This window comes from Perissodus microlepis, chromosome 14, assembly GCF_051167445.1.
Source record: "Perissodus microlepis isolate ML-2025 ecotype Zambia chromosome 14, ASM5116744v1, whole genome shotgun sequence".
NCBI classification, from domain to species: Eukaryota; Metazoa; Chordata; class Actinopteri; order Cichliformes; family Cichlidae; genus Perissodus; species Perissodus microlepis.
In genome coordinates, this window is record NC_140474.1 from 27,651,288 (window position 1) to 27,673,089 (window position 21,802).

Consider the following 21,802-nt stretch of genomic DNA (forward strand, 5'->3'; position numbering starts at 1 on the left):
CCCAAAGAGGGAAACTCCCACTGGGTTTAAATCTGGGACTCTCCGCCATTTGACCTTAGAATTGAAGAAGCTTCTGGGATGAGAGGTGAAACGTCTTCAAGCAACTTAAAGGAGTCCAGACGCTTTTCTTTGCAAGCTCCTTTGACTACAATGACCTGGATGACTGAGAACCTTCACAGACATATTCTCTCCTGTGCTTTTGCCGCCCCTCCCCCCTCTTCCCAGCGCAAAGCACAAGGGTCGCATGCGGAGGGAAGTGGAAAAAAGTGCCAGAGAGAGGGTGAGAGAAGGAAAAAAAAAAAACAGGACTCCCAATAAGGACCCGGCTCGCGTCGTTCACTTCAAAGAATCGGCTCTAAGAACCGTTTCGTTCGCGACCGACACATCACTACGCCACTGGGTGCTCTCGTACAAGAAAATCGAGCATACCCGGTGGCAGTCTTGTTTCAGTTAGGTCAGTGTTGTTATCGAAAACATTACGTGTTTTAACACCATTCTTCACGTATTTAGAGGAGGGGGCTGCAGTAAAACTGTACCGGAAACATCAGTACATTCTTTGAGGTAAGTCTGTCCGTTATTTAAGCAGCTCGACTGACAGGAAAACCTGAAAGCTTATCGCTGTCATGTGGGTGCTGTCACACAGACGTTCCGCACTGTTTATGTGTGTATACAGTCATGCAGTAGAGAAAGTCCACAAAGTTATACAACAGACTGCATGTTTAATGTGAAAGTGAAAGTCACGGTCAGAGGGACGCTTGGCTGGTTATAATAATAAACAAGACTGCAACAAAACCCGAGGCCTGTACAAAAAACCCTGATTAATGCGTCAGCGAGCTGTTCCCGACAGTGACTCTCCTTTTAGCTGCTTACATCACCAAAGCAACTTGTACTCAAAACATAAATCGGTCAGGAGCAATTTGTGTTACGAATTTCGGTTAAAAATCGACCAGAAGCGCCATGTTTACAGTGATTCCTTTATTTCATGGATGTTTTTTTTAGGCACAGAGCCTAAAAAAGAAAGTAGTTAACGGAGAACATTTATTCCCACGGTCGACATACCCGTTATCTCTGACTGCAGCTATATGTTTTGAATGTTCCGTATTTGTAAAGTGTAAAATGTATAGTTTCAGTATTAAGTGTTCTTCTTTTACAGGTAAGATAATGGATTGCTGTGGTCTGCTAACTCTTCAGAAGGAACCAGGTACTGATGGAAAAGAAGTTAATTAAAACAACTTCAAATGTAGATTTTGTTGTTGTTGTAATGGCACATAATAATACCCTGATGTATGGTTTGTATTTATTCTAATATTATTTTCTATCAGTTCCTCTGAAGAGCGTTGAGGTGGAGCTGGAGGTGAGGGACCATGTGGCTACAGTGGTCTCCACTCTGAACTATGAGAACAAGGAGGACAAACCATTAGAGGCTGTTTTTGTCTTCCCTCTGCCCGGAGATGCTGCTGTCTGTCATTTCAGCGCTCAGATTGGACAGACACAAATTGTAGCTGAGGTGAAGGAGAAACAGAAGGTGAGCTGGACAGTAAATATAACCTGATTATAAGTGAGCTTCAAAATAAACACAGTGAATGTCATTGACATGTGTCACCTGTGTTTCAGGCTCGTGAGGAGTATGATGATGCTCTGAGCTCCGGTCAGCAGGCCTTCCTATTGGAGGAGAGTGATCAGAGTCCAGATATATTCTCTCTGAGTGTGGGCAGTCTGCCTCCAGGAGAGAGCGCCTCCATCAGGTTGGAGTACGTCACTGAGCTGGCTGTGCAGGCTGATGATGGTCTGAGGTTCTGTCTGCCTGGTGTCCTCAACCCTCGATACCAACCTCAGGGTAGGACAACTTCAGAATACTTGGACCAGAAATGCTTCAACTATATCAGTGAAAGTGTTGAACCACCTTCCAACCTTCACACCACTGACAGAACACAAAAAAAAAAAACGTCTTCCAACTTTGCCAGTTACTGTAAGGTGTGAACACAGAACCAGATATGCAACTGTTGCCACATACAGGAAAACACATACCGTGAGAAAGATCTGGAAGATAATTAGGTCAAGTTTCAACTTGATTTTCTGCAAGAAAAAGGATTCACTTCTCATCACATTGTGATTGCCAAATATAAAAAGCTGTGAAAAAGAAATGTTCCAGTCCAGTGAAAAGTTTTAGTGCATCCTCAGAGAAATTACAAAAAGCCCAAAAACTGTATCTCAGACTCTACAGGCCTCAGCTAGCATATCAAATGTTAGATTTCAAGGTATTAGAATAAGACTGAGCAAGTGTGGCTTATTTTTTAGGGGTTGCAGGAGAAAACTTTTTTTCTCAAAAAGACATTGGCAGCATGTTTTCAAAGTTGCACCTGAACCAATCACAAGACTTCTTGAAAGATGCCCTTCTGACGAACAAACCCAAAACTGGAGATATTTGACCGTAATGCATAGCGTCACAATCAGAGAAAACCAACCCCAACGTATCAGCACAAACATCTCATAAAACCTTGTTGGGACTGGTGTGTTTAGTTTTGACAGGACTGCATTTGTCAGATTATAATTTTTTTTTTGGAAGTAGGTTGATGCAGTGTGCAAACACAGACTCTCCCTCTCGTCATGATTTTATATCAGTAAATGGTTTTAACTGAGTGTGTTTATATGGAGTTTCCCTTATTTTTTCCAAAAGTTAGATCATAAAGAGGTTTATATACTTAACACTATTTAATTCTCGCTGACATTAAATTTTACATCACCCTAACAGATTTTTTGTTTTTTCTGAAGAAGGAATAGGCAAAAAATGATGTTTGTGTTTTCCTCATCATACCGATATGGTTCATTATACCATCCTTAGGTCATAAAAGTCAAGTTATTCCTTTTCTGTCACTTTTTCATTGTTTTGAATTAAAACAGCTGTAAAGTAGTTTTGTTTTTCCTGAGCAAAATGCTTATTTTCCTCATTTTATCTGTACTATCATGTGAACCAGAGAGTCTTTACAGCCTAAATTATTTGATTGTATTATACCTCATTAATTACAGCATATTTTACCTGATGCTGTGTGCAGGTAGTGAAGGTGCAGGGGTCCAGGTGACTTCTGTTCCAGCCTCTCTGGTGCCCTACAGTCTGTCTTTTTCTGCCCGAGTGTCCTCTCCTCGTCCAATCTCTCAAGTAGAGTCCAACTGTTCCCTGGACCCTCTGCAGTACCTCAACACTGATCAAACCCAGGCCACGGTAGGTAGAGTGCTGATGTGTCTGCTGTGTGTGGTTGTTACTTCTTACTGATGAATAAATATGAATGTGTTTGTGGTGTGCAGGTCAAGCTGGCTGCAGGACACAAGTTTGACAGAGATGTTGAACTGCTGATTTATTACAAAGACGCCCACCAGCCCACTGCTGTGGTGGAGGCAGGACAGGCCTCTGCTGAGCCGGGTGAGAGCAAATGAGAGAAGTCATTAGTTTGCAAATAAAAATTATTGTTCTTCTTCAACCTAATAGTTAATTGTGTTGGAGCTATTATAAAATGTAAACTTGACATATTTCTGTCCCTTTCATGTGTTTCAGGCTCTCTGATGGGTGATCCAGTGGTGATGGTGAGTCTGTACCCTGAGTTCCCCCAGTCTGTGATGTCTTCAACGGCTTCATGTGGAGAGTTTGTGTTCTTAGTGGATCGATCTGGAAGTATGGACTGTGCTACAAATAACACTGAGCAGCAGGAAACTCGGATCAGCAGTGCCAAGGTATTTATGATGTGGTGTTATAGTTGTGAAACATTTCCTCAAATCTTTCATAAAATTGTTCCTCTCACACAGTGGCCTCACCATCTTTTCTCTCTTCCCTACAGGATACTCTGCTGCTCCTGTTGAAGAGCTTACCAATGGGCTGCTATTTCAACATTTACAGTTTTGGGTCCAGTTATGAACACATCTTCCCGTGAGTTGTATTCATATGATCTCAGTGATATCACTTTTCTGTCACTTTTTACTGTAAATGTGTCATGCGTTGTAGTAGGACTCAGGCGCAGAGCAGAGTTCAGTGGAAACAACGTTTATTTAAGTCACCAGGTGCAGATATATACAGTGAGGTGATAGTGGGGGTCCTGGGTCCAAAAGGGAAGTCCGGGAAGGGAATCACATACACGCTAGCTCCTCTTCTTTACAAAGGTTCAAACAACGGGTTGGTCACAGGTCCGGGGAAACTGTGCACAGGAGAGAGTGGGGTTACGCAGAGATCACAGCAAGTTCACAGAGCTTAAAGATACAAGGCTGAGGTTCACTGACGTGTCTAGCACAATCATCCAGTGATGAGGCTGTCTGCGTCCTGGCCTTAAGAGTCCAACCCATAATTAGAGCCTGACAAGAAGCAGGTTTGTGTGCCAAGGGCGGGAGCCTGCAGTGAGCTCCACCCTGACGGGGAGGAGAGAGGAGAATGTACACAAAAACACATGTGGCCTTGTGGAGCCGGCCGGGCAGACATGGGGACCATGACAAAATGTGTGATAAGATATCTTCCCTGCTGTTAGTCAACATGTTGCCTTTGGATGATTCTGCAAAACTCCAGGTTATGTTTGATCTCACTTGTGTGTTTCTCATGGCAGTAAGAGTGTAGAGTATGGTGAGAAGACCATGGAGGAGGCCCTGAAGAAAGTTGAGCAGATGGAGGCTGATCTCGGAGGAACAGAAATCCTGGAGTCGCTCAAACATATTTACAGCCAGCCCTGCATTCCCACTCAGCCTAGACAGGTAACACACACACACACACACCTTGATGTCATCCTTTTGTCCTTCCTTTTTTCTCATTCATTACTCCAACATGTAAGTTGACCATGAACCAAGCTCTGTATCAGTCGTAACATATCTCATATAATCTACTAATTATACATGAGTTGATCTGTTGAGTGGTTCCTACTGCATACTTGATTACATATCAGAGAGTTGTGTTTCAGCTCGTGTAGACGAAAAACTGTGTGTAAACTCTCCTCTCTAGCTGTTTGTCTTTACTGATGGAGAGGTGGGGAACACCAAAGAAGTGATCGATCTAGTGAAAAACAATTCAGGCTCCCACAGGTAAAACAAGAAAAAGATGATGACATGTGCTGTGTACCAAGCCTGTGTGTTTTAAAAACAGCTGTTGTGTTGCAGGTGTTTCTCTTTTGGGATTGGGGAAGGGGCTAGCTCTGCTCTCATCAATGGGATGGCCAAGGAAGGAGGAGGACACGCTCAGTTCATCACAGGGGCTGACAGGATGCAACCAAAAGTAAGACAATGACTCATAACAATTACAGTAAAAAAAAAATTTGTGTTTTTAGTTTGTTTTATTTATTTTTAATTTGGATGGAAGATATGATTTTGGTTTTTATACTCATCAGGTGATGCAGTCGCTGCGATTTGCTCTGCAGCCAGCTGTGGAAGATGTTTCTGTTACATGGGATTTACCAAAGGGATCAACTGTCACTGTCCTCTCTCCACCAATCACAACCATTTTCCAGGGTAAAAGGTCACTGATTTATGCCCAGCTTACTGGACAGGTAGGAACAGCATCTTCTCACAGTGAACAATCTCTGTGTTTATGCTTGTCATGTTTTGAAATAAAATGAAATTGGTTTAACACTGTAATTCTGTGTCAGAGCTCAGAGGTAGCAGAGGGCTGTGTGACGGTGAAGTACAGCCTGGCAGGTCATCCCTCTGAGAACCAGCTGCACTTCAGTCTCAGACCTGCAGAGAACTCTGGGTAAATGAGCTGTTAATCCACTGGTACAATTACATATTTACTTTACAAAAGTTTACTTTTTATGTCTGTATGATCTAAAAAATATTGGTCATTGTGACCATGTCACCATACCAATATTTTCTCTTGTCTGTAGCTTAATAGTCCACAGGTTAGCTGCTCGGACTCTTATTTGCTTGCTAGAGATGGAAGCAGAAAACAATGAGGAAAAAGAAGAAGTAAAAAAGAAGGTGGTGCAGCTGAGTGTCCAATCAGGAGTGAGCAGTTCTTTCACTGCTTTCATTGCTGTCAATAAAGACAACAACAAGGAGATTCAAGGACCTCTTCTGCACCGAGATATTCCAAGTATAATGAGCAATCCTATCTACTTCATATTGTTATGGGGGCATTCTTATCTTATCTTATCTTATCTTATCTTATCTTATCTTATCTTATCTTATCTTATCTTATCTTATCTTATCTTATCTTATCTCATTTTATTAGTGGCTGGTCTAATGAGATTTGCTGCTACCCCTTGCTGTCTAACAGCTGATATTTCCGGTTTTTCACCTGGTGAGTACAAGGTTTGTTACCTTTGCAAACACAGTGTGCGTACTTCTACAAACACAGGTGTGTGTTTGTGTGTGTGTGTGTGAAAAAGAATAATTAGTTATAAGAACAAATTGGAGACTATTAAATACATATGACTCAAACCACTTCAATGCACTTTTTTAAATGCCTTTTGTATACAATAATACAAACAAAATGAGAGAACTTCGACAATCATACGACCCCTATGAGCAAGCGCTTTGGTGACTGGGAGGAAAAACGTTTTAATTTTTTCAGAAATTTCATGAATTCTGTTTTCATGGATGCCTGGGTGTTAAACTTAATTGTTACACCTGGAAAAGCAGCAACGCTGATCATTTTATTAAGAATGAAAGCGTTCAGGCAGTTTTTAGCTCTCAGTGATGCTGCAGTCTTCATTTGACTTTGGGACCTTAAGCGGACAGAGTTTTGGACCCAGATTACTCCGCGAGGCTCCTGACTACAGTAGCCGTAATGCTCCGACAATCCATCAAGCAGTGCGGCTTTGTAGGTTACCAATGTCGCACGAAGACATTTTTGACTGATTTTTGAGCCGTGTAAAATCAGTTCAAGGTCGGTAAGCACAACCAGAATTCATACATAAGGCACACTGCCGATTTTTGTGAGAAATTAAACGATTTTAAGTGCGCGTTAGATTGTGGAAAATACGGTAAAGTTCACTGGATGAAGCATTTTCAGTGGGAGTAATGTTTGATCACTCATCCAAGTGACTTCTTCAGTCTGGGGTGGGTTTTTGTTTTCTGGTAGTTAGTTTTGGGATTGCTGACACAGACCGAGTTAGTCTGAGTTATATAACGTCAGATGATTTGCTCATGCTGACAAATTCTCATCAGACAAGTAAAATGAGATCCCACATCAGTTAAGCTTTTACTAAATTTTGCATGCAATGAAAGAAAAATGTTTACTTGTGTTTTCATTGGGAGTAGAATTATAAGTGTGTGTGCTCACTGTTGCATTTCCTTTGAAAAAGCAGGTGTACAGTACTATTGTGCAATGGATGACTCTGAAGGTATTTGTTTTGACTTCTTTGCTTTAAATGGACACACTTGAATATGTACTGATTCTTTTCCAAGTGTAATTTCGATTTTTCTACTATTAATTTTAACTTTCAAAATTTTAATAAACAGAGGTTTACATTTTGTTAAGTGTTGAGCATGCTACTACATTCAGTGTGCAATGAGGGGAAAAATGTATTAATTTTGATTACAACTTCAAGTGTGTGTGCTCAGTGTTGAATTTCCTTTGAAAAAGCAGATTGTTAGATTAGATTAGATTAGATGAAACTTTATTAATCCCTCGGGTGGGTTCCTCCGGGAAATTCAGTTTCCAGTAGCAAAGCACCGAAAGAAGTTGCATGTTACAGATACATTAAGGGGAATGAGAGTAAGGATATAAGCATAAATACACCATATATACACATATACACATATATAGATACAGAATATACAATATGGATAAATAGGATTGCTCATTTGAGTGAGTATATTGCACAGTCAAATATAAGAAAAAAGACAAAACAAAAACAAAAAACAAATATTGCAAATATTGCACAGTGTAGAGAAGCACCTACAGCTCAGTTGTTCCCGCCCTCCCTTGTCCCCCTGTTTCTCCTCCCTCTCCCCTCCAGTGAGGAGTTGTGAGGTGGATTATGGAAACCCTCTAGAATTCGAAGACACGTACTGTTACAGAGGTATCTGTTTTGACTTCTTTGCTTTAGATAGACACGTTTATCTTTAGTTGGACATCAAAAGTCATCTAGACCTTAATATCTTTAAGTCATTCCTGTAGTTTAATTAGTTTGTGTATTTGTTGTGACTTCTTTGCTTTAAATGGACACACTTGAACTTGATTCTTTTCCAAGTGTAATTTCGATTTTTCTACTATTAATTTTAACTTTCAAAATTTTAATAAAGAAGCATTTACATTTTGTTTTAATTAAATGTTAAGCATGCTACTGCATTTAGTCTGCAATGAAGGAAAATGTTTTAATTTTGATTACAACTTCAAGTGTGTGTGCTCAGTGTTGAATTTCCTTTGAAGAAGCAGATTGTGAGGTGGATTATGGAAACCCTCCAGAATTCCAAGGCATCTGCTGTTACAGAGGTATCTGTTTTGACTTCTTTGTTTTAGATAAACACGTTTATCTTTAGTTGGACATCAAAAGTCATCGAGACCTTAATATCTTTAAGACATTCCTGTAGTTTTAATTAGTTTTGTATCATCTGGTTTCATGGGTTGAGAGTCATCTGCAAAGCAATGCAAAAGAGTTCAGTGTTTTCTAATAATACTGCCTAAACAGGTGTGACATAAGAAGTATTGGTCCTAGTACAGAACCTGGTGAAATTCATAAAATACCTTTTGTATACAGTAATACAAAAAAGAGAGAAATCCAACAATCATATGACCCCCTATGAGCAAGCACTTTGGTGACTGTGGGAAGGAAAAACTCCCACTGTTCTTGAAGCGAGAGAGAGAGAGAGCTGTGCATGATGTGTGGTGGAAGCAAAACAGCAAAAGTCAGAGGGAATTCATGACGATGTTTTTGTGAAGCTTAGTTTGGATCTTCTTTTGCTGCTGGTTCGGTCAATATTGTTTGGAGAGAGATAAAACTAACAGCTTTAGAATCAGCACAAAAAGGGCGTAAACACAAAGCGCGGACCCGCCGAAACATCGGAATCAGCGAGCTGTCGGCTTTCAGCCCCGACCGTGTCCGTGCCGTCAGGTGAGAAAGGCGACATCTCACTGATTCTGATCCGCGGGTCCACGCTGTGTGTTTACGTCTTTGTGCAGAATCCGTGTTCCTGCTCTCATTTACTGTCCTAGCTGTTTGGTGGTTGTTGAAATTTTGAGGTTTCACCAGAGATTCTGGCATTTCGGGCAAAATAAATTTATATTAAAAAATCGATTCAGGATTTTAATGAATCGATTTCACGTTATCCAAGCCAGAATCAATTTTAATCGATAAATCGATTATAAAAACCCACCCCTAGTTTTTAACATAGTCTTAAAAGTACAGACGGTGTCTGTCACCCAAATCCAAACTGGGAGCTGGTTCCACAGGAGTTAAACACAAGTACAGCTCACTCAGAGAGCGGCTGATACGATACTATAAAGTCTTTAAGATAAGGTGGAGCTCGATTATTCAACACCTTGTATGTGAGGAAAAAAAGATTGCAACATGTGGATGCTAACCGAATCAATGGAACTATTTTCTTAATTAACTAAACTCTTTTTCTAAAATATTGCTCTGTTAATTCCCCCCAATTAAGATGATTTTATTAACTAAATAGAAGGAGAGTGATCAGCATAAAAACTTTATGAATGTACTTGTATTTAAATTTCCCCTTTAGCACTGCCGGCTGAAGAATTTACACCTGTTAAGAAGCTACTCAGAGACCCTTTGCTGCTGTTAGTCTCCCTCCAGAAGGCGTCTGGCTGCTGGCTGCTTGATCCAGCTCTGGCTGCTGCACTGAGAAAGACCAACGAGGAGGTGGAAAAGTCAAAGCCTGAAAAGGTGGGCTATTAAATAAATAATAACACAGTAATAGTGGGTGTTTGTAACATATTCATTAAAATGGTTTCAAAAGTGAATTTTCAAAATTACACACTCATGTTAACGAACATCTGCATGCTGCCTCACTTAATTTAATATTTAACTACATGACTTCTGATTCTATACACTAGGCCAGCAGTGAAGTGTGGGCCACCATTCTGGCTCTGATCTGGCTTCATGGTTTCAAGATGGATGCAAAGGACGAGTGGGAGCTTCTGGCTGCAAAGGCTGTATCATGGCTCAGTGCGCAAAAAGGTAGTAAACACAAAAATAAGCATTCAGTTTGTGATGGCTATACTGAGTTGCTACAGTCGTTAAGATTAATGCTAACTGGTTATTTTGTTTTGTGTGTTCCTTTTTTTTCCAGCACCATCTGTGACAGAGTGTGTGGAAGCTGGAAATATGTTGTTGGGTTGCAGTGTGCAAAAAACTGCCCTTGGCCTCTGAGGTTTTTATTAAACTAACAACTTCTTTACGATTCATACACAGAAGCAGATTTACTTCATACTTCATCCACATTAATCTTTGCATCGTCCAACTTTATTATCTAATGTGCCTTATTTTATGCTGCATGTGTCCAAAGTCAGCTTTGTAAGAGGACCAGAGATTATTGCTTTTCTATTCTAACTTTAATGTTGCTGTTTGCTTGAAAGCATCAAATATTAAACAAATAAAAACACACATGAGTTTGGACCCATCATTCCTTCTAATGAGTCACCATGAAAAAAATAAATAATTGAATTTTAAAATATTTAAAAAGACCAACACACCTGGCCAGTTCTGTCTTTCAACACATTTTATTTAATCATGGTTGAGGAAAATATGCAGCTTAAATTCAAAGTCATAGTGAAGCAAAATTCTTCCTTATTCCAATGCATATCTTTCATTCTTTAATTCATGTCATGTAAGTAAACAGCTGGACATAATTTCCACTAACAAATGAGACCTCATCATCAGCCATGTCTCACAGCGAGTGAAATCAAGGCCAGCAGAGGGAATGCATAGCTAGATTTGTTCTGCAGTCATGAGCCATCCATCACATACTCTTAATACAACCACAAACAAACTATAACTTGTTCATCTGAGTAATGGCTGCTACAAAAAAGCTATTTTTAAACCTCCATGTTTTACATTTTGAAACCAGGAACCTTTGCCCAGAAGGTAGAAACTGAAACTCACTATGCAACAGGTGTGAGCCATCAAGAAAAATTAAACCAGCAAAGTAACGGTCTGGTGTACAGGGATGCTCGGCTCAGCTGTGGATCAGCCTGCTCAACCACTTAACAATTTGATCGAGTGAGTTTCTGTTTTTTACAGATAAGTATCCAACCAATGACCTTAAATAAAGATCAAACGGATTCAATGAAAGCACAATAAAATAAACTCATCACGGTTGTATCAATGTGGAAATGAGATCAGAACATGGTTTCTTAACGGAGGGCTGCAGGCCTGGAAGGGACAAAAAAATCAGCCCTGATATTTTAGGTCCAGGCGTTACCATGTTCAGTCCAAAATGAAAAAAACAAAAAACAGATGTGACACGTGTAATGTGATCATCAGAGAATGTGATTTTTATAAAACATTTATTATTATTTTATAATGTTTTTCTTACACTGTGCTTAGCTCCTTGTATGAATGTGTAATCACATATCTTTGATAAATAAAATATTTAATCTTGGATTTGTGTAATTTGTGGCTATTGAATAAAAGTTAGTCATGTATCCACTGATAAAAACAGATGGCTGAAAGAAATGTTTGATGTAAAAAGGAAACACAGTGTTGTGCTGTTGAACTGTGAGTTTCTAAATCACCAATGTTTAAATGCCGAGAGGAGACTAGCAGCCCTGAGTCTGCGTGTAAAACATTAAACTCCATAGCAGTGATACCTGTTCTTACACAGGTATGCCTATTCTTTCTTATGGGACTTTACTGTCCCAATGAAACAAGAAGATCTTGTTTTAAAGTACATTTTTTGCCATCCCGTAATCTCAAGAATGTTTATGTTAGATTCAGTTTTTAATCAGGTTGTGATCTTAGAGTCAATCTCATAGCACTCGGCCTGTGCTTCAAGGATTCTGATAGTTAGTATGACTCCGGGGTTTTGACTCATTTAAGTCGGTGTTTTGCTGGAAGGAGAGAAGAGAGGCATGTAAGACTGCAAGTCTGCTTCTTGGTCCCAACTCTGGATAGTCATGTTTTTAATATGTGTTTAATAAATTTTATTTAGAAATAAATTTCTAGAAATGAGAGCTGCTCCATCTAAGGAATGTTGTCTCTCCTAACAAGACCGGGTTTCCTCTGGAAAGTTTCCCAATTATCTATGAAGCTCACATCGTTTTTTGGACACCACTCAGACAGCCAGCAAGGAGAACATGCGGCTAAATATGTCACTCCTGGTCTGACTGGGGAGGGGACTGGTGAAAACTACAGACTCCAATATTGTTTCCAAAGTTACACACCGATTCAATATTCATTTTGGTGACCTCCAATTGACGCAACCGGTTATCATTACTGCCAATGTGAATTATAATTTTACTGAATTTACGTTTACCCTTAGCCAGCAGTTTTAAATTTTCTTCAATGTCACCTTCTCTGGCCCCTGGAAGACAATTGACCATGGTTGCTGGTGTCTCTAACTTCACGTCTCCGAACAGAATCGCCAATTAAAGAAGTATAAAAGTTAAGTTTCCTCAGTTAGAATATACAATTTAATCAATTGGTAATAGAGTAATGCTTAGTTAAAAAGCTGAGTTAAATAAATGTGTGGTGAATAATTGTTTAAATTATGTATCTCCAAACACACAGGTTTGGTACGCATCACAACTGGCAAATATGGATTTCTGATTTTCATGAGCTATCATCATCAAAGCTAAAGCAAAAAAGTCTTGAAATATTTACTCTGAACTTTTTCAAGATGTCTTTATGCTTATAGATTTTCTAGCATATGCTCCAATGGAACCAATTTTATTTTAGGACATTTTAGTTTTGTCCTTTGGCTGATTCAGTGAATAACTTCCAGTATCACTTTGTTCACTTGGTCTGCACTTATTAATCAGCCATAAAGAATTTCTAACCAATGTAGAGACCATCTGATAGAACATATTAGTCTTGATACAGCCTCTAGATCAGTGGTTCTCAAACTTTTCATAGTGAGCATCACCTCATAAAATATATGGCTCTTAAAGTACCACCCTTATGACCGACATTAAAGTACAGTAGTATAGGCCTATTTAACACCATATACAGTTCACTGACAAATAAGGGACCTCTCATCCAAGACCTGCTATCTGACTGTCTGAAAGTTTGACTTTTTCTGTTTAACCGACACCTGGCAACAACCTGATGACTTTTCCAGACTAAATGAATCTACTCCTCCGGGGATTATTTACTTTTCTAAACCTCACTGCTCAGGTCATGGGGGTGGTCTTGCGATTATTTTTCATCAGCACTTGAAAGTCCTGCCAGTGAGTACTGATACCTTTAGCTCCCTAGAGTGCCTTGCATGTGAACTGAATGGACTTATTGCCACAATCATAGCTACTGTATTCTGCTTATACTGTATATCAATATTCCTATGGATAATAATTACCTTCTGCTCACTTTTCCTCCTGTCTTGAAGACTTGGAATTCAAACAATTTATCGACTTTCTTACTCACTCCAAAGAGTACACCTTGGACTTGATCTGCTGTCTTACTCCCTCTAATCATTCTGCTGCTCAATGTCCTTGATAGGGATGGGTATCGTTTAGGTTTTATCCGATACCAGTACCAAACCGGTACTTTTGAAACGGTGCCGGTGCTTAAGCGGTGCTCGAACCGATGCTTAAAGAATGGAGAACACAAACTTTGTCCAAAAACCTCTCATGTTTAACTGTTTTTTTGTATAAAGATAACAATGTTAGCCTTTTCTGCAGCTATAGGGGATTTATGGTATCACTCTTGGCTGGAAGCAGTGCTTAAACAATGGAAAAAATACAAACTTTGTCCAAAAACCTCTCATGTTTAACTGTTTTCCACTTTTTCTTTGGTCATTTTAGCCTTTTTGGCCAGGGTGAAGGGAGTATCTGCCATCAAACAAGAAGACAGCCGCATATAACTACGACGGTGTTTGCTAGTTCACCTTACATGTATTAATTTAATAACGTGGTTAGCCTACTCAATGTAAATTACACACGAACAACATTAAGCTACTCACGCAGAGAAGAACGGCTGCTGCTGCCATCATCATCCGTCATCATTTCTGCTACACTGGCAGGGCTAGGGGCCAGGACTCTCCTCTTCGGGTTCTTGGGGGATGTTGCTAACTCCAGATCCGATAACAGGCACCACACCCGCAGTAGATGTGCTTGGTGCCCGGTCTTCAGCAACTTATTAAATATGGTGCATTTCTCGGCTTTTAAAAAAAAAATGCTATGCGTTGCCAGGTGTTTCACCAGATTCGAGGAGTTACCTCCTTTGCACAGTATCACAGTATCACCTTAAAGCACTTGTTGCAGGCTGCTGAGTTTGCATCTTTTGCTGTGAAGTAGAGCCAGACTTTTGACCGCTTCGCCTTGGACATTTTTTATCTGTACACAGCAAAATCTCCAGTGTTAAATTAACACTAGAGAGTGTCTATATGGGTCCACACCTCTGAGTGTTAAATACAACACTGTTGAGTGTTAAATTAACACTTTTGACAGTGTTATATGTTTAAAAGTAACCTAGTCAGTTTTGAAGATTAACAATGGCTAACACTGAGCAGTGCTGATTTTCTAACACTGGAATATTTCTAACATTTTGAGTTATTTTCCAGTGTTAGAAAATCAGCACTGCTCAGTGTTAGCCATTGTTAATCTTCAAAACTGACTAGGTTACTTTTAAACATATAACACTGTCAAAAGTGTTAATTTAACACTCAACAGTGTTGTATTTAACACTCAGAGGTGTGGACCCATATAGACACTCTCTAGTGTTAATTTAACACTGGAGATTTTGCTGTGTAGCTCTGCTCTAAAAGAACGTACGTACCTGGGCCTGCCTACTATCCTTGGAAAGGTAAAATGATCGGCTAGAATCCAAAGCGTATGAAATCTCAGGAAAAATAAAGCACCGAAATGTGTGCTGCTTTTCGGTCTGGTTACTACCGTTTATGTCAGAACCGATACCGGTACCCATCCCTAGTCCTTGATTCTCTGGCTCCTGTAAAAACCCACTCTGTTTCCTTCGCTTGTTCAGGTCTATGGTTTACCTCTGACCTCCAAGCATTGAAGGCCAAAGCTCAGTGACTAAAATGTAGAAATAAGAAATCTGGTTTCAACTGTTGATGCAGAAATCTATAAATGTCATGTATTCCCGTCTAAAGATTCCATCATCCAGGCCAAACAAAGCTTTTACTCAGGTACTATCTGTCATGGCCCTGGGTCATGTGACCCAGTATTCTGAGTTTCTTGGTGTTTTGTTATTCTTTTTAGTCTAGTTTCATTTCGGTTTATCTAGTTACATTCTGCCATGTTTCATGTCTGAGTTTTCTTTGTTTATCAAGTTCAAGTCATGTCTGGATCTCCTTATGTTTCCTGTTTTATTTTGAAAGAGTTTTGTGTTTATTATGTTTAGTTTCACGTGTCCTGTCATTATGTTAATTGTTGTCAGCTGTTTTCCCCATGTGATTCTACTTCCTTTGATCATTCCTTATGTGTATTTAGTCTGTGTGTTCCACTCAGTCAGTGTCAGATCGTCTGTTAACTTCACCACAGTTTTCATAGGTTTACTCCATTGTTTCTCTGTGTTTTCTAGTTTACTCAGTGTTCACAGTTTGTCATAGTTTTTCACTGAGTGTCACAGCCTTTTTGTTAACAGTGTTCATAGCCTCCTTAGTTTCCCTAGTTCCTTGTTTTTTCTTCTGCAATCAGCCAATAAAGGCTCGCTTTATTTTTGAAACTACGTTTTGTCTCCACCGTGTCTGCATCTGGGTCTACCTCTTTCCTCACACCGGCGCACCCCGCCGTGACACTATCAGTTCTTATGAGGATAACACCAGGATCCTTTTTTCGCTTCTCAACAAACTTCTTCAACGCCCTGACGCTTTACCACCACACTTCTATTCATCTGTAACTCCTTGATGCTGTTCTTCACTACGAAAATTAATAACATTCACCAGCAACTCAATTCGAATGTTGTGTTGAGCTTTTCCACCTTTCATGTTCTTGATATATCTGATATTTCTGAGTTCATATGTAAAAGCCTAGTACATGTCATCTTGAGCCTATACCTACAGTACTTGTGAAATCGTGCCTCTCTTTCTTACTCCCACTCATCTCTGCTATCATTCACTCTTCACTCACCACCGGTATCGTATCTTCTTTGTTCAAGATTGCTTCAGTCACTCCTTGGATCCTTCCTTGGATCCTAACAGCTTTAACAACTTCTGTCCAAATTCTAATCTACCCTTCATTTCTAAAATACTCGAAAAAATAGTCCCAGCTAATCTTTATTCACACCTGGTTAATAATAACATCTATGAGAGATTTCAATCTGGCTTTTGCTCATGTCACAGTACAGAAACTGCTTTGCTTAAAGTTACTAATGATCTTTTACTCGGAGCTGACTCTGGTCTTCTCAGCATCCTGGTTCAGTTCAGCCCTCGACACTATCTCTTACTCCGTCCTTCTAAACAGACGTTTTTCTCTTGGCATCTCCAACAAACCCCTAGCCTGGTTTCAGTCATTTCACCTTGACCGTCAGAGTTTATCAAACTTAGATTATTCTGCTCTTGTCTGTTCCCAGTCACTTCTGGTGTACACCAAGGTTCAGTCTTAGGCCCTCTTCATAATATACATCCTCCCTCTTGGTACCATTTTCCAGAATTTGATCTTCAAATTTCACTGTTTTGCTGATGACACCCAGTTATATCTCTCCTGCAGGCCTGACTCCTCCCTCCCACCTTCCAATACTTTCTTACAGAAAGCTTATTGTAATTAAAATCCTGGTTCAGCTCTAATTTTCTTAAGCTCAATTAGGATGAAACTGACATCCTTCTTATCGGCAGTAAATCCAACCTGCTGAAGGCAAATCATTTCACTCTCACTATTGAAAACTCCAGTTTTTCCTTCACCTCAGGTTAAGACCCTTAGTAACCTGTTTAGGATGACACCATCCTATAAATCTCACATCAGTGATCTCACACCCTCTGTTTATTTCCATCTACACAACATTAACCAATTACGTCCTTCACTTTCCACCCAGTGTGCATCCATTCTTGTTCAGTCTTGTTACTTCTCACATTGACTATTGTAATTGTCTCTTGCATGGTCTCTCCCAGAAATCCCTCCACAAGCTTCAACTGGTTCAAAACTTCGCTGCCCGCATTATTACCAGTAGCCCCTCCTACCAGCACATCATCCCTATCCTTCAGGAACTTCACTGGCTCTCCGTGAAATAGTACACAAGCTTCTTCTGCTCACCTTCAAGGCCCTTCATAACCTTGCTCCTCCTTACTTTTCTGACCTATTAACCACTAGCTCAACTGCTCACTCAGTTCGATCTTCTTCTTCTATCCAACTTGCTGTGCTTTCTTTGTGCCACAGCACCATGGGAAGCAGAGCTTTCAGTTGAACTCTCTTTCCTCAGATATAAGACACATTGGTTCTCTCCCCCAGTTTAAATCTCAACTTAAAACCTGTCTGTTCAAGTCTGCATATTCACTGTGAACCTGTTTTTTTTTTATAGTTCTTTGTTTTGTGGCGATTGTGGCTCAACAGTTGGCAGTTTGTCTTGTAATCGGAAGGCTGCTGGTTCGAGCCCCGGCTCCGACAGTCTCGGTCGTTGTGTCCTTGGGCAAGACAGTTCACCCGTTGCCTACTGGTGGTGGTCAGAGGGCCCGGTGGCGCCAGTGTCCGGCAGCCTCGCCTCTGTCAGTGCGCCCCAGGGCAGCTGTGGCTACAATGTAGCTTACCATCACCAGTGTGTGAATGGGTGGATGACTGAATGTAGTGTAATGTGCTTTGGGGTCCTTAGGGACTAAGTAAAGCGCTATACAAGTACAGGCCATTTACCATTTGTCATTATTCTACTTTGTGTTTTATTCTGTTGTTAAGTGTCCTTGAGTGTCTTGAAAGGCGCTTTTAAAGTAAATGTATTATTATTATTGGTAGTAGTGTTAGTAGCAGTAACAGTAGTAGTAGTAGTAGTAGTAGTAGACCCCTCCCATGTTTTAAATGTACTTTAGAACAGCAGACAGCAACATCACAAATGAGTGGGCGGAGTGAGTTATGGGGTCTTCACACCCCTTTTCTCTGTTCGCCATTTTGGGCAGAAGGGCTGAGAGAAGAAGCTGGGTATGGGTATGTACTGGCTCACTCCTGGTGGCCCCTGTGGCTCGATCAGGCCCCTTCCGGGATGTGGAGATATTTATTATTTACTATAACTTGTGCTTATGTTGGTTGTTGCTGTGGTTTCGCTACTGTGTTATTTCCCTTTTTTTTGGCTTGTTTTTATTTTTCCAGCAGGTGATCAAACAGATTCCAATTTTCTCTTATCTCTGTGTCTCTCTTCTCCTATTTTTTGCTTTCCATCTCCTTCTGTTGAGCATCTTCCCAACTTCTCTTTTCTTCATCTTTCTCTTTCCCATCCCCCAGTCCTGTCCGTTCTGATTGTAATAATTTCAAAGTAAAGAAAAGAAAGAAATAATAAAGAGCTAATACACTTTGACAATCAAGTGGACCAGTGTGGCAAAAGCTGTAATGATCCATTTGGGAAAATAAATCTGTTGGACTGATAAACTAATATACTATAATAATACGGTATGAAAAATGGCAAACATGAGAATTCTGTGTGTTTTCCTTCTTATCTGCAGACTAACAGTCCACAGGTTTGGTGCTCAGACTCTGATTTGTTTTCTGGAGATGGAGGAGAGAGAGCACAGAGGACAGCAAGGTGGAGGAGTGAAGGAGAAGGTGGTGCAGCTCAGTGTCCAATCAGGAGTGAGCATCTCTATATATGTATATAGAATATATATATTTCAAGTTTTTGTTTTGAGTTTTTCTTGTTTTTTGTTTTTGTTTTTTAAAGCAAACACTAAAACTGTCACCCACACCTCTGAAGATAAAGATAACTAATCATAAATAAAGGGAAAATTATCATGATGAGGACACTATCAGAGGTAGTTCAGGGAACTGTTATACTTCATACCAGAAAAATCGTTTTTCTTTTCTTCTTTTTTTTGGCTCGACTTCATGGTAGACAAAATGAAGAAGAGTGCTTGATTGCGCCTAAGTAAGTAAAAGCTGCATGGCAAAACAACACACACCTTCACTGCAGATGCATGCACAGAAACCAGTATTTTTTGTATCTTAAATATTAAGTAGTGTGTGTACAGTAGTCAATATAATGGGATGTGTCCTAAAGCAGCGAAAGAAGAACTGAGTTCTTACAGCATTTTGCAATATTTAGGATTTTATTGAACACTTTTACCTTTCAACATTTGTAACATTAATGAGTAATGAAGCGTTGCAGAATAATCCTGTGTTTTTGATTATTTATTGTACACTACAAGTAAACAACAATAAGTTAAACATCTGTCACATCTGTCAGAAGCTTGGATACATTTACTCCTACAAGGATTTTACTCTTATGAAATGTAAAAAGAACACTGAAATTATATTTTACAGTTTTTCACATAAACTGTTTTGCTTTGCTTACAGTTTTATGCATTACAGATATCATCTTTCACTTGTGTATTTTAATGTGTTTGAGAACAATATTTCTGTTGTGCAGACTTACGGTTGGTAAACAGCAAATATCCAAGTCATTCAAAATAATATCTGTCATGTAGCTCCTGACTCCCTAAGAGTCAAAAGCTTTACAGTATTTTATGAAGACATACAAAAGTTTAGCTTCAAATTAATAACTGAGTTACAGGGTCAAAAATAAAACATTAACAGTCAGTACTTTTGTTGTTCTTTTTGACAAATTCCTGTTAAATGTATTGGACCCTCTGTTTTTAGGTTTTATTTTTTTCATCTTGACTTCCTTGGAAATGCTAGCAAGAAGTCAGTTCAACAGATGTAACTTATAGTGAGATTCGAGGCGGTGCAGCATTAATATCAGAATCCCTTAGTTTTGATTATTAATCCTCTGGTTGACCCCATATTGCATTTTTTCATCTTAAAATGATGCACAGTCTTTATGTGAAATGTACTGTCTTCTTGATATTTATCAACCCATCAGTTTGTATTTCTGGGTGTTAATAAAGTTCCAACTTTTGTATTGTAACATTTTTGTGTTTTTCTTTCTTTAGTTTTTCAGACAACTCACACTTTTAAACACTTGTAATGAGCTGAGTGTGTGTGTAAGAAGTACCACTTTTAACAACTTCATTAATATTGTTTTGTATCATAGTAATAAAGGTTAGTTTTAATGTCTGTATCTCCTCCTTATTTAATCTTGGATGTTCTTTTCTAAAAACCTCAGGATTGTGCAAGTACTTGGTGAGTTTAGAAGGTAAGTGAAACACTAAACAGAAAAGAAAAGAGACAGACGTGTGTTTTCTGTTAATACCATAATTGCAGTCATCTTAAACAAACACATGACATTTCTTTGGCACGATTGCTTTTTCACTGATTTGAAACTTTAATGTGTGGTACAACAATTCTTCTAGTTAAATAATTCTACAAGAATTAGTTAAATAATTCTACAAGAACTATTTAACAGAGGATAGAAAAAAAATACATCTGTGTCAAGTTCCCTGGTTAAATCGGCTGTCTGTGTAAAAAGCATAAATGGCTGTTTGTCTTTGTGTGTTGGTCTTGCAATAGACTTGCAACAGGGTAACTGGGATTTTGAGAGTGGACAATTTTGCCAGCATGGCAAACTAGATCAATCTGCTGGGACATCTGATTTTAGGACAATCGCTTGTTGTTCCACAGGACACTGACAACCAGACATTAGATGCCACAGCCCTGGCCCACGGTATCCCCCATGCATGCGGTGGGCCTTCTGTAGCCAATCAGCACTAACGATTAATCAGAGGAAAGAGAGCAGCTTAATGAAGGTGACAAGGTGAAAATAGGATGATTGATGTGCCGGTGCTGTGAGGGCATGTATAGCACCACCTACCCAAGTGTTGAATATAAGGAGGCTTTGAAGAATCTACAATAATTGTGTGTTGTTTGTACATGAATCACAATGTGTTACTTCAGAGGTGTGATGTTTTCAGGGGTTTTTTCTGCACTGCAGAAAATGGTAAAAATACTGTGAACTTGGTGGATCTGTCCAGATCTTTGACTGGAAACTATTTCTATGAATGAGTGGTTCAAAAATGTGTAAGTGAAAAGCTGCCATATTTTCTGCACTATAAGGTGCACTTAAAATCTTTTAATTTTTTCAAAAATTGACAGTGCGCCTTATGATCCGGTGCACCTTATTTATGAATTCTGGTTGTGCTTACTGACCTTGAACTGATTTTATGTGGTACAGGGTTCTCAAAAATCTGTCAAAACATGTTTTACTACAACTTTGGTGAGCTATGAAGCCTCAGGGCTTGATGGATTGTCAGAGCATTACGGTAACCGTAGTCAGGAGCCTCGCGGAGTAATCTGGGTCCAAAACTCAGTCAGCTTCAGGTCCTAAAGTCAAACGAACACTGAGGGATCACTGAGAGCTAAAAACGGTCTAACTTCTTTCATCTTTAATAAAATGATCAGCGTTGCTGCTTTACCAAGTTTAACAATTAAGTTTAACGTCCAGGCATCCATGAAAACAGAATTTATTCAATTTAACTGAGTTAGAGGTTAGCAGGAAGTTAGCTTGCTAGTTTCCACCTAAACATGATCATCATAATCAGTGTTACCAATTCATACACTGGTTTATCATCTAGACTTTTTGTCTCATCCAGCACCATGATCAGGTCCAGTTTTTATTTCATCTTTGATTTTTCAGCTGCTGTGCCTGAGCAGCCTCCCAGAGACCCT

General features: G+C 39.5%; 1 protein-coding gene and 1 long non-coding RNA gene across 5 annotated transcripts; both read left to right on the plus strand.

Moving 5' to 3' along the window:
* Positions 1–378: 378 nt before the first annotated feature.
* LOC146374097 (von Willebrand factor A domain-containing protein 5A-like) lies at positions 379–10,535 on the plus strand. Of its 4 annotated transcripts, none has more exons than XM_084949789.1 (21): positions 379–561; positions 1,154–1,201; positions 1,323–1,525; positions 1,615–1,837; positions 3,054–3,220; positions 3,304–3,418; positions 3,551–3,726; positions 3,831–3,919; positions 4,584–4,728; positions 4,973–5,052; positions 5,128–5,242; positions 5,355–5,513; positions 5,613–5,716; positions 5,850–6,058; positions 6,197–6,265; positions 7,272–7,310; positions 7,929–7,991; positions 8,342–8,404; positions 9,715–9,815; positions 9,986–10,109; positions 10,222–10,535. In XM_084949789.1, exons 2-21 carry the CDS (start codon positions 1,162–1,164, stop codon positions 10,299–10,301), a joined length of 2,364 nt encoding a protein of 787 aa, XP_084805915.1. In that variant the 5' UTR covers positions 379–561; positions 1,154–1,161; the 3' UTR covers positions 10,302–10,535. The 4 variants fall into 4 exon arrangements, with proteins under 4 accessions (XP_084805915.1, XP_084805911.1, XP_084805912.1 ...); XM_084949785.1 differs by having other exon boundaries at positions 380–561; positions 9,652–9,815; XM_084949786.1 differs by having other exon boundaries at positions 380–561; positions 7,275–7,310; positions 9,652–9,815.
* Positions 10,536–18,630: 8,095 nt separating this feature from the next.
* On the plus strand, positions 18,631–20,105 carry LOC146374098 (uncharacterized). Its single transcript, XR_014802139.1, has 2 exons — positions 18,631–18,814; positions 19,074–20,105. It is a non-coding gene; the product is annotated as an uncharacterized LOC146374098 (long non-coding RNA).
* Positions 20,106–21,802: the final 1,697 nt, after the last annotated feature.

Excerpts from the sequence above, each read along its gene's own strand:
- LOC146374097 (XM_084949785.1), top strand. The coding sequence starts at position 1,162 with ATGGATTGCTGTGGTCTGCTAACTCTTCAGAAGGAACCAG. Across the intron at positions 3,221-3,303 it reads CTGATCAAACCCAGGCCACG|GTCAAGCTGGCTGCAGGACA; the intron begins GTAGGTAGAGTG and ends TGTGGTGTGCAG. Across the intron at positions 6,059-6,196 it reads TCTGCACCGAGATATTCCAA|TGGCTGGTCTAATGAGATTT; the intron begins GTATAATGAGCA and ends TCATTTTATTAG.